Genomic DNA, 19,255 nt, shown 5'->3' on the forward strand with positions numbered 1-19,255 from the left:
GCAAAAGAAGCCCACGCTTGCACATTGATTTGGCAAAACCCATCAGCCGTAGCAATGCCCATGCCCGGGCAGAACAGCCACAATACAGAATGAGCTGAGCCAGACTTTTTTGCCTAATTTTAAAGACTTTTCAATAAATTTATATGAACAGCTATCTCTAAAACTCAGAAAACGCAGTAAAAACTAACACAACGCCTGACTTCCGCTCACTGCCAGAAAGAAACCCTTAAACAAAAATAGCTGCATGTGATCCTTTTTTTGTCCTAACTCAACAAAGGAGAAAGGATGTAGAAGAAAATACTTTCAAAACTGTGGTTATAAAGTTCAAGTTAATGTGCAACCAGTGCTTGTGGGGTTCTCTAAGGATCAGGAATTGACCCCATGGGCAGGGGCCAGAAAGGAATTTACCTGGAGAAACTTAATCCTTCTGCTGGGACCCTGCATATAGTAAGTGAAAGAAATGCTGCTGCCAAGGGCCATTCCAGTCTCTCCTCAGGCAGCAGCTGCCAGTGTGCCCTTCCAGCCTTTTGGCACTGGTCATTTTATTGCCTCCAGCACTCTAATGCTGAGGCTTCCTGGCACTTACGGACAGTAAACTGCTTCTATACGATGCCTCTGTGCAAATAGCTATTAGTAATCTAGTACACCTCATTTGTAAATACAACACTCCAAAATCTTTGCCATGTAACAAAGCTGATTAAAGACGAATCGGTTCATTCTCAATATCTCAATACAACCAACAAATACTCAACAGTTACTTAATAAAACCTTCACTTAAGCGTAAGTTTTGCATACCATCTGGAACAGTCATCCATTGCTTTTTTACTTCGTTTCTATTTTTGCCCCTTCAGGGTGCACAGAAAAGATGTTTCCACAGCATCTTACCACAACAATCGCAGTGGGTATAAGGTGATGCTTACCTCCACACTACCACTGCTGGCAGGCCAGCACAAACACAGGCTGATGGCTTGCAGAGCACCAGGAACAGTTCATGACTATTTATACTTCTCAACCCAGCTGTATCAAAAGCTTTTAAGTAATTAGTTTTCCCTCATTAAGAGATTCACTGCCTGAGGAAGGACACACAGGTGCTCCCAAGCCCCATCCTGGATTACAGGACAGCACTACGTGGGCTTGGAGTGGAAAGCTCAGAAATGCCAAACTGGGCTGATAAGGAGGGTAACACAACCACAATGTTTATTCAAATGGCAGAACTGCAGGTGTTATTTTGGCAAGATCAGAGACCATAACAGCAATAAAAATACTCACAAGACATTACCACAAAACGCATCAGAAAGATGAAGAATATTTATCAACATCACTTTTATGGAGACCAAAACATATTTTATGAGACATCAGCTGTTACAGTGATTTTTTTTACTAAAGTTTCACTCTGTCTTCAAAAAAGTCAAGTCTATATACCTCATGTACCGTAAAGTAAACTACAGAAGCAGTCAACGGGGCGAGTAGTGCTATTCCACTGCAAGCATATCTCTAATAAGATACGTGAGGCTTGTACCTTCTTACTGACACATCTAATACATTATTCCATTTTTCTCTTTTATACTTTTAGAAGCCAAATAGACATTCGCTAAAGTAATTTAGTATTATCACTAATGCATTCAAACACATCACTAAAAACTGTGTTGCTAAAATTGCATTACAGAAAAACCAGGTAAAACAGGCACTGTTATCTCCTTGAAAAAGATGGGCCTTATGCTACAGCACCTACTGATGCGAGTCTATTGAAACCAACAGGATTACTTACATGAATAAGGATTACTCCCATGATTAAGGAGTGCAGGATTACATTCATTGTTTGCATATCTCCTCTTATTTACATATCCCTATTTTCACCTCTTGTTTTTTTTTTTTTTCTTAAAGCATAGGGCATTTAATTACTGTTAGCACTAGATATCATTATGCTGTACTTTTATACCTCCAAATTTGGCTGTCTTTTCAATGTCAAATAAAATGCTTTTATGATCAAAATGAAGAAAATAAAGTAGAGGCAGCAGAATCCAGACTATGTAATTAAAAACAAACAAATAAAAAAGAGGGAAAGCTTGTTATCCACAATCAAACCTTATTCACGATTCATTTCATATTCATGCTCCTATCCACAGCCTCTGCTCTTGGGAGCTGATTATTTACATCAATTTTTTTTAACTGTGACAAGTAGCGAGTTAGCTGAGAGCTCTGAGGCAATGCTGATAGCATCACTATTGGAAAATAACAAAAATCAAACCAACCATTGAAATGAATATCGTAGGTATACTGATAATTAAAAATAAAGCAAAAAATGCTGATTTTTTCACTTTATGAAGGAGTGGTAAGTCGAGCTACATTTCATTACCCCAATCAGAAATGTATTTAGCTGAATAAAGGCCAACAGCACAAGTTACACTTACAACAGAGAATCAACATTTCTTAGGAGGATCGCACATATTCTTTCAGATTTACCAGTTTGACACTGGATTACATTACTCTCAGTTTCAGCTGCAAGAAATCAGACTTGGACTATAAGAACATTTTGTTTACAAGTGTGCTATAGGGATTTGAAAATTTAAATAATACCAGTTGATTTTAAAAGGCTTAATCCTAGCTTTACTCTCAGTTTTGTAGATACTGTATGTGTATTTTCTAGAGTTAAAAATAAAGATATGCATGCCTTGTTAGGCTTCTTTATGTCATTTTAAAAACAAAAACAATGCAGGCTATTTTTAGAAAGGCTGGTAAAACACTGCACATAATAGTTATTATAAACTGGAAAGAGCTTACAGTGAGTTCAGAAAACATCAAAAGTTGTATAAACTTACCAAAGCTACGTGTTTTCTTCCAAGAAGAGTAGTTTATGGTCAAGTACATTTGAGTTACAAAAGATTGTGTTTCCTGGGTCCATTTTGCATAAGGCTTAACCTGAAAATCCAACCGACTGTGTCGGGCACAGGGGAGGCACCGAGGTCTTTGCTCTCCAGAAGGCATTTTGGCGTTCTCCAGCGTTATGCGGTGGCTGGAGCATGGCCGGGACAACCGCCACTTGTTGCAATGGTAACAGGAAAAGCCAGGATCTGCCTGCTCAGGCTGCCAGGGAATGAATAATTCATGCCTTCCACCTCCCCACATTAGCATGCTGCTCAGGCAACTCCAATGAAGCAATTCATTTTGTCCTTTGTCTTCAGGAAAAGCTTGTTGGATTAACGAGGGTTATCTGTGATGATAAAACCTGGCCCTGCTGATTTATTTAGTCTGATTGGTCAGAATTTGTGTCCTTAAATGCAGGTTTTTCGGCCAGGATATAAATTCAGTTGTGTATACCCAACCTTAGGCAGGTGTGGGTTGTTTGGCTAGAGCAACAATATCTAGATACAGCACATGAATGGTTCAGTTTCTTGACTTAAATATTGAAGCTGGGCTCTTTGTTTCCAAGTGCTTCTTGAGGAAAGTTAAGAGGAAATCTCCAAGTATGCTGCCTGCACGTGGTTTGCACATATTTCTGTAATGACCTCTTGGATTTCTAAATAGCTAACACCTGGTTTCCAAAATGTTTGCCCTCTAAGTACAAGATATGAGGAAAAACCTGCAATGGAAACCAGAAAATTTGTAATTTTCTGTATAAAGAAACAGACTCGCATTGCAGGTTTCTCTTTAAAAGAGGGTTTTGAAGATGCTATTTTTTCAATGTGATAAATTTTATTTAAACATTTTTAATAAGTCACAATAGCACCATTATATTCCTCAGTGTTTACCATATGGAAATCTACAATAACTGAAAGTAGTAATAATAAAATAATCATAATTCTGATCGATTGATCACAAAGCTAATAATTAAAAGAATTAAAGAAGTAATAACAGTGAAGGCTTTTTAAAATCAATTACCTTTGTAGTTATATAATGCAGTATTAGGACATACAAACAGACTTTACCATTTTGTCTGATACTGCTAAGAGCAGCACTGAAATATTGTAGTAGTTTTGCTATCCATATTCTAAATAGGACTTGGGCAAGTAAGAGTGTAGCAAACATCTGCAGAAATTGTTTGAACTCACTAAGGATAAAGGTCTTAAAAATATGTGATTCAAGCAAGTTTGCTGTCAAAAAGGGTACTGAGAGAGTAAACTTGACTACAGTGTACAAAGGGCTTTACAAGGAGAAAATACCTTGGCTAGAAGTGCTTCCGAGGTACATATTTCTGATGGAGAATGTGATTACCTACTACAAAAATCTACTGAGTACACTGGTGACCTTTGCATTTTCTAGATAGCTTTCTAGAAGATATGCTTTTGCCAAACTAAAATACCAAAAATGAAAAAAAAAAAGTTATTTGACTCACAACAGGCATAAAGACTTAAAATATAGTAAACATAAGAAGAAATTCCTTAGAATCATTTTAGCAGTGTATTATGTTCATGTCGGTCATTGAAGTCTACAGTACATGTGTTCCTATTACTTGTGTATAGTGACTTTGGTAGTTTTTAAGTAAAAAAAAATAGCAATGATTTCAAGATTTAATTCAGAGAACCACTACATTGTAATGCAAATTAGACTGATGAATGTTTCATGGCAGACTTCATAACGTTTGCTGCTGAGTGTTTCTAGAACAACCCAGGTGAACTTACTTTTCCTCTCACCATTTTGTCATCATTCCATTTAAGACAAGAAAGAAAAACATCCGGGAGCACAAGGATATGAAATAATTATTATTTTGCCTGAGAACTTATAAATAAAGCTTATTTCTGCCTCTAATATTCTTATTCTAGTCTGTTTCAGACTGAGAAATACAGAATTTTATTCAGTCTTTGATGCAGATAGGGTTGAATGACTTTCAGGACTTTGATCACCAGCTTAAACCTGCAACAGGGTCAGAAGGGTTTGTGATTATCTGCTAGATTTTGGCATGAACTAGAATTTATTGTCTCCTCCAGGTTGCGGGTCCAGCAGAGTTTCGAGGTGGTAAATACAGAGATCACTGTTGAGGTGAACCTTTCCTATCATGGATTTCAAACAATGGCCAAAAATTATGTTTTCACCTGAAATAACACTATTTCTTCACCCAGACTAAATGTTGAAAATGTCCTTTATGATATGTGCAACATGAAAGAAAGGTTAGGCAGAAAGGGAGAAGATAACAGGCAGATACTGGCCAACTCAGTCCTGGGAAACATTTCCCCACAGGAGTTGCCGAGACAAAATTTACTCTTCATTCTGTATATATAATGATATCTCTGGCTGCAGCTGTGGAAAGGGATTATGCAGGTCAATAGCAGTAGAACAGCTTCAGCAACGAAGTTGGCAGATCCTGCAACTTCTCTGGAGGTCTCCAGGTAGATGGTGAACAGGAATGAGTGCAAAAACTATGGAGAAGGAAGAGTGAACAGCTGTCTATTGATGCTACGTGAGTTCTGCCTGAAAAATTTATTGACACAGTTGTAGCTCAGAATTCCTATTCAGCCAATGTCATGTATGCAAGTCAGTGACAGATTATGGTTGATTGTGCTTGAAAGCTACAGAAATGTTGAGTAGCATGAGCAGGAAGATGGAGTTCCCATCCATTGCCATCAAACTATCATCTTTTAGTGCTGTTGACAGTTTAATAGCTACTTCCGTACGTTGGAGAGCATTGTGGAGTACTGCCACTGTATTATTAACCTAGGCTGGAACTTTCCTGCAAATGAGGAGTGAAAACACTACACAAATGGAGCTTCAGAAACAGTTTGAGATTGCTCAGATTCAGTATGCTGCTCACAACATCAATCTCTCTAATTTCATTTCGGAAGGACCCAATAATACTTTAACCCCCAATTATGTTATCATACATTTTTTCAGATCAAATTGATTCAATCCCGTTTTAAACATCCAGATGGTGACTTTCAGTTCAAATTGAGAAGTTTTAATTCCTTCTGTTTCCTGTAGGCATCTGAGATGGATTGTGCATATGGGAGAGGTATGTAGTCAACCTGCGGAAATACAGTGCGTGGTGTTTCAGTTCGGGCCTGAAGGGTTACGTCCCTGTAGTAAATTTCCACTGCTTATAACAAAAAAAAGCCTTTATGCAAAGTAGAGCTCTTGTATGTAATTAGTTGAAATCATTCCCAGACTATACTAAGTTGTACCATACCTTTGAAATGGTTTGTATGGCCCAAACAGGTCACAATTCAAGGACGTGTATAATATCACACAGATATCACACAGATTAGGCATATTGAGTAGCTGGAGGGTGATCGTGTGACTCAAGAAAGGATTTAGGATTCAGGAGACTGGAGTGTGACTGTCTATTGATACCTTTAAATTAGCTATCACTGCGGTATCTGGTTTCTGTCAAGGTATTGCAGAAAATCAGTGAGATGCATCTAGGAGGTGAGTGAATCAATTGTCTGCTCTGCCCATGGGCTGACCCTTCCCTGTTGGCTGTCTTTCAGTGTGTCACCTCTGTTATTTGGCTTTTTGTTGTTGTTGTTGTTGTTCCTTGGCACCATTGGCAGGCCATGTGTTCCCTGCCGAGCGGTCTGTCTACGGCTGCCACCTACCCAGGGTGGCACCTATCCAAGGTGGTCACGCTGGAATTGGAATGAGACACCGAATGGCGGCTTTTCTGGCACGTGGCACCAGTAGGGGCAGTGCTCCAGGACAACAAAGGACAACAGCATTAACCAGCCCTGGAGAGCCATGGTAATGGGGTGGCAGACTTGCCAAAGCCAGGGTTCTGCATTCTGCTGTGACATTATCCCCCATCTGTTTTTTTGAAGTACCAGAAAAACAAAGCATTACAAAAATGTCAAGCTGTGAAAAGAAAAGTCAAAAGCCATAGAATTCAAAGTTAATGCTGATTCTTTAACTCAAGTCATTAACTCAGAAGCATGCTTGAAGTCTGGGCAGAAGCCTCAGCTGAACTCTTGCTGGTTTGTGTAAACGGCTGAGGATTTGTACATGCCAGAGGGCACGGATTCACGTATGAATATAGGAGGGGAGTTAAGAGGCTGGACATCCTGATATGGGGAAAAAGAGGGGCAATCAAGAGACAGATTTCCTGAGAAATTAGGTAGGGGAAGGGAGGTGAGAGAAGAGATAAACTCATCCTGGAGACTGGCAGAAAAAGAAAGATTAAGGACGCTGACAAATGAGAAACCCAAGAGAGAAGACATGAGTTAAAAGGTAGACAGGGAAAGAAAAAAGTTCAGGAAAAATAGAGAATAATTTTGAAACAAAAAAAAAAGCAACCAAAAACCAGAGTGAATGAGAAGAGAGCAACTTGGATAGGGATCTGGTATTGACCTGGCAAAAGATAGGGACCGGAGCAAGAACAGGAGGAGGGCAACAATCTCTCGGAGAAGAAGAAATATAATTGGGACTGTGAGAGGCTAGAGATGAAAAATCAAGAGGAGTAAGCAGCTCACATTTGGTGGAAGTGGACTGAAGAGTCAGGGCATATTACATATGTTCCTTTTTGGTAAGCAGAGTAGGACATCATTCAAGCCTCCATTACTCTCTCTGCCCAGGATACTTCACAAATTGATCCTGTAAGCTGAGTCCTATCCTTAATTTCTACTAATTATTTCAAAAATTCAAACTACACACAGAAATAGAGGCTTTAACATCACTAATGCTTCAAATAAAACACCCAAAATTAGGGAATTTATAACCTAGGAGGGAAGATTTTTGCAAACCCTGTGGTACACATATATGTTGCTCTTCTGTTCAAGGTCTTACAGCATTTCAGCTTTTTGAAAATACACACAGCTGGATACTTACATTTAATTAAATAGTTTTTTTAAGATAACGACTACAACAGCTTCAGCATAATTCACAATTAAAAGCAATCAAACCCAAAATTCAAAATTGCTCTTCTCCAAATATCTAGCATCAGTAATAACCTATATAGTTTCCAATGAAATGGGAGTCATAAAAATACATTCCAGAGTTAAGAGTTGTAATAAGTACAGATTTATGGGCAATAAGGAAGTATCTATGTGCACATTCCTGTACTTCTCATTTGTTAGGCTAAGCTGAGACAGCCCCCCCCAAATCTTTAATTAGTTTAAGCACCTAATTTAACAAAACAAGCAGTTTAAACAAATACAAACTACTATTCTCCAGCCACCACGTACATGAAACTACTATTTTTGCAAGATTAATAAAGTCACAGGTGACTTTATAACTACCTAATTAAAGTATAATTTAAACTTAAGAACAAAGAGGTTTATGTATCAGCACTGAGTCAAGGGAAAGAAAATATTATCTGTTATTAAATACCATAGTACTGGTTTTGTATAAGTCTTCTGTTTGTAATGTGTATGAAGACAATTTAGAAAGCAAGTTGCTTTGCTTACAAAGACATGTAATAAAAGTACTTGTGTAATTTTTCCCTTGAATAAACAAGAACATATTTTCTGTTCCATCATGTAATCCATGCATTAAGGAGAGTAATAAAATGATGATAAAATAATTGAAGTTAGAAAGTCAGGAAAAAATACTGATAAGTGGATTGAGAGGATAGCTTGCTGGTTCACATTTCAGACACATTACATAAAGTGGCTAAATATTTTCATGGAGTATAATTAACTTCACCCCCACTCCTCCTAGAGTAAAGCATGGCATTACAACACATTCAGCTACAGTAAAATCAGTGGGAAACAAAGAGAAACAGCATTTTCTTAGTCCAGGTCACAGCCTTTTTGCCTGCAATCCTGTGTGGGATCTCTCACAAGCCTCATTTGTCACAGGCAGATTCAGGCAGTGGTTTCCAAGAGATCAACATGGGCTCAGAATTCCCCTTAGTGGACCCAGCCACGAGGGAGCCTAAATTCCCACAGCCTTTTGTAGCCATCTCAAGAGATAAATTTTCTTTCATTTATCAATAGACAATGCGAAAAAATGGATTGATAGCAAAAGAAGAATTGGCAGTGCGGTTTTGTAAAATGACCAAGAAAATATAGATAGCAAATGTCTCCCTGATAAACATTCATACAGCAACAGTGACCTGAGCTGTGCATTATTTTGTCTTCAGTAATTCCATTGCAATTCCTGCAATGGCTTCTTCCCATCATTATCCATCAAGTTACTTCTCTAAACTCCAGTTAGATATCATTCTGGGAACGTCATTAAGAATAATAATATTATAATAATTCTTATAAGAGTAAGAATTGTTAACTTCAAATACTTTTCACATGGACTAGGCAAATTCTAGGCATTGGCAGAGTATTTTACTGCGGTTAAGAGTTACTTTCCCAACGGTCTGCTAAAATGTAGGTAATCTTGTCTATTTCAGAGGCAATAGCAAATCTGCTCTTGCCTTTATAGGTCACCAGACTATACCAAAAACCTTACTTGTCCTATCCCTTCAATGCCATCAACTTATGACTTACATAGGAGAGATATCTTTCCATTGGAGATGTCAACAATACCCATCCCTATAGGCCCTCATTCTTTACTTAACACTTATTAATAAATCATTAATCACCATCACCTCAGCTAAAAAAAAAAATACTTCAGAGCTTGCTGTATAAGAGATGAGAAGTTGCAGTTGCCTTCAGCTGCAGAAGTGGGACCTCAAGATCAGCAGCATGAGAGATTGCATGCCCAATGCTTCATCTGATGTCCACCATCGGAGACCCTGATGGCCAAACAAGATCCAGCAGAGGCGTCTGCTGGAGCAGAACAATGAATAAAGGTGGATGTTTCATATTTTATAAATATGGAATGTGCTAAAGGATGACATCATATTCACAAATATGATGAGACAAAATATGATGATCATATTCACAAATATGATGATGTCTTTTGAGAGAGACAAAAGGCTTTGTTTATGACTGTCCTTAAAACTTAGAGCAAAAAATCGATTTAGTTCTATTATTTAAAAAAAATGCCACCTAAATTCTTCGTTATTCTTCTTTGGTTTTGCAGCAGAGACTGTTATGAAGAACTGTCCGTATTGGACGGGTTGGACCGTAGCAATCAGCTGCAGCAAGCAACTCTTCTGTATAACAAACACAACCTACCACTTAATGATTCACTTCATGAGCAGCTTGTACAAAACCGAAGCATTTGATTTTTTGACTCATTTTAGTTTCTCACAAGAAATAGAAAAATAAATTGATGTGCCAAGTATCTAAACTGAGAAAGCACCAGTAATAGCCTCTATTTCCTCAAATATTTCCCTCTCAAACAGTTTTAAAATTTAAACATAAGCTATTTAATTGCTAATAAACAATTTGATATTAGTTTGGTTGAAGGAGTAAAACAAATATATTCAGTAACCAGCTGTGCTGTTCGTGGGTCTTGACTAGCACTACTACTGGACCTGAGTTGTGTCCTCATTTTATCACAGCCAACCCTAACAGTTTTAAAGAATCCTAAACACTTACATAAAAATAAAGAGAAGATGAATTTACAATCTCTTACATAGATGCAACCATTTAATGTTCTCTTTTCTCCCAGAAACAGTACTATCCAAAGTTACAAAGAGACAAATCCTACCATTAGTTCACACCGTTTGATGTTAGCTGCACTGGAGTTGGAGTTGAATTCTGTGCTTTTTACTGCATGAGATTTCTAAGGTCTTTCTTAGACAACAAATGTAAGAGTTTCGCTATTTAATTTCATGTTGCCAAGCGCCCACATTGGTCTTGATTAACCTCTGTCTTGGACTATTAGAAATATCTCTCTGACCCTGACAAATCCCAAACTACCTCACTTATAGCCATCCTTCTTCACAGATAATTTTTTCTGGCTCATTGCTTCAGCCAGATGACTCCTCTGTTCGCAGCCCTCCACTGACTGCTCATCCCTATTGCTTCAAACACAAACTATTACAGAGATGTTGATCCCTGCCTCTCCTCTGACACTAACACAACCTTGGCTGCCGGTCTGTCATTCCTCTCAGTTCTGAACTGCATTTCATGCCAGTTTTAACGGACTGAAAGAATTCCCTTCTCAAAATCTAAAAGAAAACATGATTTCCCTCTTTCAAACCCTCCTTAAAGGTCATCTCTGCTGTGACGCCTGCAAACAAAAAATACCAAACACTTTGATAATAACCAAGGAATTAACGTCCCAGGACGGTGCTTGTGGTCCTCAAGGTAACCTTGTATTTCTCTCAATGTTTTTGAGAGACCCACCCATATTTTTTCCCAGCTTTTACTTAGATAGTAAATTCTCTGGCACTGTTACCACATTTCAGTTTGGGTTAAGTGCCCGTCCCGATGAGCTGCGATGCCTGGCTGGTACTGCAGTACAGATGGGGCTGTGATTCTCAGTTTGGCAGCCGCACCAAAAGAAATAGATCATTTCAGACCGGATCAATTTAATGCTTTCCCTTTCATATTTTCATGGATCTATTCAGGGCTCACAAGAGAGGTCGGCAGAAAAAAAACATGATATATGTGAATTAGGAGCAAGCTGTTAAAATATCTATAAAATTTCTCAGTTGGTGTTTAGAAAACTGCCTTCTCCACAGGATCCCAGGACAATCCCAGTGGAGAGGGACTCAGGAGGACTCGAGTCCAAGCCCTGCTCATGACTTTACCCCAGCAGGTCTTGAATCCTCTGAGGATGGGGACGGCTCAGCCTTCCCAAGGAACACGGTCCCTCTTCTCCATTGCCCTCGATCATGGTAAATCCACAGATATAGGGGGTTTGCTCAGGAACATACAGATTCGCAGCCCAAGAGGCTGCACTGATGTCTAATAGAAATTTACATGGTAAAATAAGAACAGAAGAGAGAAAAAAAAATCCTGTTTGTCCATTACAACTTTGGAATTGCTTAGATAATGGAATGGCATTAGATCACAATTTTAGTATTACCCATATGTTCAGTTTTCTCATAATTTAAAAAAATGAATTTTTTTTTTTTTTTTCAAATAAAATTAGGAAAATATACTTGCTACCCAAAAAGCATCAGAGCAAGTCCAGGACTATGTCCTGCACTTTCATTTACTGGTCACCCTTTCCTACTGCTGTACATTTCCTTCAGGTCTATTTTAGTCAGAAGCCCTTCAAAGCCACCCTGGATGATACCTTGACCTCACTGGAGCAGATGGAAAAAAATCTCTCATCAGCTGCTACAAGGCACAAATCCTATGACACCTTTGCTTTGCCATGTAAATTGCTAAGGCTTCCCAAAGCGTATAGGGTTTGATTACTCTATTCTCTGCAGAAACTGGATCTCATATTAAAAAAAACAAAAAAAAAGCATTATAGGCACAGTAACCGGCTTGACCTGAAGCAATGATCAACAAGAAGTAATTTCATTGTATAGTGTATGGGATTTCATGTTTTCCCTTTGATGGCGGTTCCTTCTTGCTGTTCAAGTGAGTAAATTAATTAACAAATACAAACTTACACAGAGCTTTCTTCACTTCCTGATGCCTTGTTGCCCAATTTTTTTTAAGAAATTCATGACTTTCGTCAATAATTCAGAAGAGAAGAGCAAACCAGGAGATGGCAAAAGTTTTTCTAGCTGCAAGTCACATTTCTGAAAAGGTCACATTAATGGCAGGCCTCTAGTATAATAAAACTTAAACAGGTCAATGAGGTTGAAGGCTACAATTATGCACTGGAACTTGGGAAAACACAACAGTGATTAAGGATAATGCATATAATATTCCAGTCTCTAACTTGTAGCTGGCTGCATTTTAATTTATTTTTTGACAATAATAATGAAACAGAGGGATCTGTTCACTTAAGAAATTGCTGCGATTCCATCTTAAAATTTTGCTACACTTGAAGCACTCAAATTAAACATCAGGCAAGGAAGGAACTCATATTTCACGTAAGATGGTCCACAGACTAAGTCTACTCAGACCAAGTGTCTTTCGATACCGGTCTATAGGTCTGCTGGCTTATCCTCACAAGCATGTACATTTTTAATATACATTTTCCTTGGAACAGAGTTCGTGCCAGGTTGTCACATAAAATGCTGGTGGATCCTTCAAGAGTGAAATATGTACCTGAGGGCTTAAGTCTGACATGAATATATTTATATTTTTAAAATACAGGTTCTGAAAGTTTCAGGTTAATTACATATTTTAATTACATACCAACAAAATACCTCGTAAAAAGACTGTTGCAAACTTCTGAAGGGTTTGAGCCCGCTGTGTATATACACAAAGAGCTGGTAAGCTAAAAGGTGTCAGATCTGTGACACAGTGGAATATCTTCCATTGAATCATAAAGGTAAATGGATGAATGAAAAAAAAAATCCTTATTGCTCTTTAAAACTTCATATCAATTTGCTATAGGAACAGTCCACATTTTACCATTGTCTTCTCCTGTAACAGTTATTTAATTAAGTGGTTCTCCTTGATTCACCGTTTCAGTTGCTGTCGGTATTGAGCAGGTCATTCCAAAAGAAGCAATCATAAACCGCTAGATGGGTTTACTCAGCTGTGACACTTCTAAGCTGATTTAAGCAGTCTGTCAAAATCGAGTGAAATTAATTAATTCACTGGAGAACCTTCTCCAAACTCAAGCAAAAAAAGTGATGCAAACTAGTGGTAATCAGATCCACATTTTTACAGCCAAAGTGATCCTAGTTATTTTAACGATGCTGAAACACGTACTCTTTCTAATACATAGGGGCAGATCACTGAAGAACGGATACCTCTCTGCTACAAATCCAGAGAAGGGCAATCTTACTCCAATCAGACTGGAATAAATTTCCTCCTCAGCAGTGACTTTTACATTTTGGGCATTTTGCTATGCCCCACAGACTCTGTTTAACAGCCCAAACTGTTGCAGGACTGCGAAGAACATTGCAAGTACAGAATAAAAGACAATAGTAGCTGGATCATATCCACATCCAACTGTCAGGGATGCTGAAGCAGACAATTGCCTTCTGGTTCTTACTAAGGCTTTTTCAGGTTTTAAGTGCTTCGCTGATAGCTTGGTACACAATTATAGGTAGATTAGAGAAAGTGGTAATAGGGTATTTTTCTCTAATCTTCTCTCAGTTGTTAATATTAATTAAAGGACATTTTCCCCTTCATTATACAACAAACATGAACTACTTCTTAAAAAATGAGCATTTTAGATTACCAGGTACTTAGTGCTGGGGTTTTTCAGCAATTATTTCTTTCTCTTTTTTTTTTTTTTGAAGAACCATGCCAGATCCTGGGAGGTCTGTGAGAACAGGAGACAACCCCAGCAGAAACCACGGTGGGAGCACAGCACACTGCAGCTAAGTAAGGATGATCTTATTGTTGTCCTCATCACATTCAGAACTGGCTGCAACACCTATCTCCTCAAGCTGGGTTTCCCTTAATACAACTGTCAAAATCTTACACAAAAAGATAGTACAAAGTAATCAAGTCATTTCAGCCAGAAACTGGGAAGAAGGGATGGACAGAGTTATTGTTCCATCTGGATACCTGAGGAGATTTTCAGTCTCTCTGATAAAGCACAGATTCCCACAAAGAGAGGTCCTGTGGCATGTTGTCAGAGCAGATTTGGCTGTGAGATATGAGCAGCTGGCTGTTCTCTTTGCAACCTTGCAGCACCTCACCACAATCACAAATCTTCTGCTTTTTGTGTTATTTTAAACATACCCTTGATGAGAATTATGAACGTCTGCCATAAAGTGGATTGCTTTGGTAGATGGCTTCATAGGTGAGCTTGCAACCTTTTACTGCAAAGTAAACACTGATTTGACATTTATTACATACTTAGCCATGATTTGCAAGAGGTATTTTCCATCTTGCTTAGGGAAGGTCCCACAATTTGAGCTAGATTTCAGAAGACGCTTCTTTTTGGCTACTCAGACTGATAGCATACAAACTAGAAATAAGTAAATTAAAGAAAAATAGAATACACACACTATTATTAGGGGCATACCTGTAACAAAGTGTAATGATAGCCACCCCTGTGAAGTAGCAAATCAGAGAGATTATTCCAGTAGGTTGGATTAACCCCAGTTTAACTCACTAGCTGAAAAATACACCCTATCTTTTAGAAAACTAATTCACACAATAAGCTCTCTCAGCAATGCTGCAGCTAGATTAACACATGAACAAAGCAGCCTCCACGCAAAGCATCACCGTGTGTCACGCACACACTGGTGCAAAGATTTCTGAGGTTGCTTTGGGATGTTTTGTGCACTGAGGGGAAAAGTAAGAAAATATTGGAGAAAAAAAGGCAAGAATGAGGCATTACCCAGGGGCACAGACAACCTGTGGAGCTGCCCAGAGATAAAGCTAAGAAAGCATCGCTGGCGCTGAATATTGAATAGAGGGGGATTGGTGTGGTGAGCAAGAAACCGGTCTCCTGCTGCGCTGAGGGAAACAGGAGTGTGAACATGCCCTATAAACAAACAGGGACGCATCAGAGGACAACACGACCCTATCATCACTTTCTCATCCTAATGGAAACAACCTGCAGGACATCAAATATTGGCTCAGTGCTCGGAACAGAAGGGATAACACGGTTTAGACAGAGACGTACCTTTAACTCATAAAACACATTTGCTATGGTTGCTTCTCAGACAATATCTTCTCTGCTTTCCGATGACCCAGGTACAGAAGGAGAAAGGAATGTTATGACAGATTAGAAAATAGCTGGGGTCACCATATATGTGAGAAAAGAAAGGGAAAATAAATGGTAAGTGCACAAGAGGCACCAAAGGCTAAAATGGTAGGGCAGAAGTATAGTTTATGTAGTAGTACAGTGTAAAGTAGTATAATTTATATTTATAAAGCTACATCTATATTATGCATCTAACATACCCGTATATGTATAAAGTCACATATAATAAAACATATGAAGCAAAGAAAATAGTCTCGAAAAGACCTTTGCAAACAGTTTGGATTTTGGTTCCCACATGAGGAAAAAAAGAAGCAAGGAAGCACTTATGTTCAGAACAAAACTACCCGATTCTGGTCCTCAATGCAGCTCCAGGTTACTTGCCCCAACTTTTTCAGAGAAAAGCTGTTAAACCAGAAAATTTCCCTGCTTTATACATAAAACACAATGAGAATCATACGCTAATGATCAAACTGTGCTGACTTCTGGAGTGCTGGATCACACCCAGAACAGCGCAGCAGCAGATCAAAATCTGAACTTCCTCAGCATCACCTTACAGAGGTGGGATGCTATTACAGACATTGTGTCAGAGCTCTGATTAGCTTTTGTCTTGTGCTATATTTCAGGTTCCTTTTCCTGATAGCAGTATCTCAAGGATTCGGACTATTAAAGTTATGTAAGAGTGATAATTGTTTTCTCTACAAGGAGTACATGATACACTTCCTTTCCTTCTCTCTTGTCGTTTCTGTCTTTGTTGACACCTGTCCACCTATCTCTGCAGTTTTATGCCGGGTCTACCTTCAATAGCCACTGTACACCTTAATCTTTAAAGGCACTCACTTTTGTCCATTAGTTCTCTTCCATCTGCAGCATGACCTCATTTCACTGTAGGGTTGCCATAAAATCATCTACTGTTGCCGGTTTGCTGTCCAAACATCTGCTGCGTGTTCCCATCTCAGTGAATCTATATTTTGCTTTGCTTCTCTTATTCTGTCCCTCCCCTGTTTTGCATGCTGACATTTTTTTTCCTAGTTATTTTATTTTCACATATATCTTCCATTCAGTTCTTCCACCTTTACAATATCTCTGTCACAGATTCACCACTTCAAACTTCATTTTTAATGTACATAAGAACTTGACTTTTTGCCTGCTTGTGGATGTAAATAAGGTGGCAGAATGTGTTACCCAATTTGTGTGTACAGAAGCCTTTTTAATCTAATATCACTAATATGAAAGAGTCAACTGTTGCAATTCTAGTTAAATGCAAAATTAAATGAGGACAATCTGTCAGTTTTGAAGGACAATTTGAGAAATCAAATTATCCAGAATTACCTGTGCTTATGTTTTTTTGTGCCAGGGTGCTGTAAGGGTCAGATGTCTCCATGTCCAATACCGGACACCTATGAACACAGCCTTGCTCCTGGTCGGCATCTCTTCGCTCCCACAACGCAGCACGAAAATGCGCTGTACCAGTCAAAATGCAAAATTATCCCCACTTTTCAAAGAAAACAAATCCTGACAAAACATACATTAAAACCCCAACCCCTCATGTCCTGTCTCACCATGCATTTTATAGTCCATTTTTCCCTGTAGACTGGGATTTATATCCTTTATGGTCCAGGGAAAACTGAAATCGGACATGACTCTGTCTGGGTGCTGGTGCAACATCTCCCCTGGTGTATGGGGATGCTTTAAGAGGACAGCAGTTGTCTGGGCTTCTCCTTCACCAGAAGGTACTCGTAAAGGCTTCGAGAAGTAAATTTCTCATGGATAAGTGGGGAATTAACCTTGCAGCAGGTCCCAAGCCTCCTGCTTCCAGGTGTGCCACTGATGTCAGACCCAGGCGAAGGGCAGCTCAGCAGGACCTGGGAGAACATGCTCTTGCCATAAGATAGTGCTGCTGGAGCCTGCTATAAAGCCATTAGATAACTACGTGCCTCGCGTGTAATTTCAGGGCGAAGACAAGGTATATATGTTCAGCCTTGGTTTATCTGCAGGACATTCTAAATTAATGAGGCCAGGGAGCCCTTGCTTCACCTTTCTGTCAGCTGCAGAACAGAGACGCCTGGTGTTGGAACCACTTGCAGTTTTCTTCTGTATGGTGGCAGCCAGGATCTGACTCTCCTGCTGGCAGCATCTGTCCTCCTCATTTGGTCAGGACCTCAGGGGCAAATTCTGTGTCTCTCCAGTGGAACCCTTTAACTGTGGCTCTTGTGTCAATGTGGTCGCTCTCTGGATCAAAAACTCCAGCCGCCCCACCTGGCTACCGCCCATCTCTTACCTGCAACCCAAATGGAGCAAAAACAGTTGTGGTTTTTTTTGTTCTTGCACCTCTTAAACGGTAGCTGAGCTGCATAAAGTTTCCTAAGCTCTTTCCCAGACAGAACTTCTCTGTTGATTCTCCAAGTCCATTTCTGTGGAGAAGGAGGCTGTCTGCAAGGGGCAGCATTAGCCTAAGGCTAAGATGCCTTCCCCAGAGGGAAGAAAGCCTACAGCAGATTTTGTAGACTTATCAGCTTTATCTTCTTTGGAAGAGTTCTTAGGACTAGAGGATGGAGAGAAAAACTAAACGAGGAGGGAGAAGACCAGGAGATTATGTATGACTCCAAACAGCCTCGAGTGCATTATCTTGACAGTGTACCAGTGCAGAAGCCCTGAAGATAACTTCTTTCTCCCTCCACTTCTCTTCACGGTTCCCATACAGGCTCTTTCCATAGGATAATTGCCAGTATAGGCTCAAAAGCTATTGAGCAATCTTCCACATGAAGTGGGGAAGTCTTAGTATCTCACATAGCTAGAAACAAAATGATTACAATTCAAGAAAAATCCCAACCCCACCACAGAGAGCAACTCTGTGTTTTAATAAGCTCCTACCCCAGCTCTCTAATTACAACTCTCCATTAGGTACAACAACCTGCAGCTGTGCTGTGAAGCTTTTTTTCTTTTAAAAAAAAAAGTATTACTCATTGGTGAAATAATCTGGTGGATGGAAGGAGAGAGAGATTAAAAAAAAAGAAAGAACTAAAACAGGGAGAGAAAGAGAAAACACAGATGAAGAAGTTCAGATGAGCTCAGCCTTTACATGCCCGATAACGTCTGCACTCTTGGTTATTCTTGAATGTCAAAATAAAGACTCTGAGCTTAATAATTTCCCTGGAGCACGATTGTCCTGCAGAGATGGTTTGCCTTTCAATTCTTGGCTGCTGCCAAGGGAAAGGTGAGGGAAGTGAACAACTTTATTTCTAGAGTTGGTTGTTGTAACAATTTAGGCTGAACATCCCTGGCTGCTTCTCTTGGGTCAGTTCCTGGAATTAGCAGGTTTTCCTTTAGATCTACATACCAGAGCCTTTCTGCTTTTGTAACAGAGTTTTGTCCTGGCTTCAAATACCTGGTTCTAACCTGAGAAAGGATTACTCCATCTTTGATACTGCAATTAAAATGGATCAGGAGGAGGAGGTAACAATTGATCCTTTAGCCATTGTGCTGATCTGCTGAAACTGCTGACTTATGCCCACGAGCAAAAACATTGAATCACAGAGATCAATAAACAGAGCTGTAGTGGTGCAACTGCTGCAGGCTGCACTGTTAGACTTGTACTGGCAATTATGAAAAGTGGGTTGGCTTTACAACTGCTTCAATAAATGCCCCATACCCCTGATCCTTCCTATGCAAAAAAACCTTAAGTGTCCTTCAAATTACCCAAATAGTATGCTTGCGTGCTGATTTCCTAGAGCAAAAAATACCT

At 39.2% G+C, this 19,255-nt stretch overlaps 1 protein-coding gene across 2 annotated transcripts in view; it reads right to left on the minus strand.

The window, feature by feature from the left end:
* C7H10orf90 (chromosome 7 C10orf90 homolog) overlaps window positions 1-19,255 on the minus strand; it is a 102,148-nt gene that overhangs the window by 63,085 nt on the left and 19,808 nt on the right. Inside the window, exon 1 of one of the 2 annotated variants that reach the window (XM_054070963.1) lies at window positions 2,820-3,357. The exons of the other annotated variant lie outside the window; for it this stretch is intronic. Coding sequence (XP_053926938.1) covers window positions 2,820-3,132 — 313 coding nt within the window. The 5' untranslated portion in view covers window positions 3,133-3,357. Of the gene's footprint in view, window positions 1-2,819; window positions 3,358-19,255 lie in introns of those variants that run through there. 2 annotated transcript variants of the gene reach the window in all.

Source organism: Cuculus canorus, chromosome 7 (genome assembly GCF_017976375.1).
Source record: "Cuculus canorus isolate bCucCan1 chromosome 7, bCucCan1.pri, whole genome shotgun sequence".
Classification (NCBI taxonomy): Eukaryota; Metazoa; Chordata; class Aves; order Cuculiformes; family Cuculidae; genus Cuculus; species Cuculus canorus.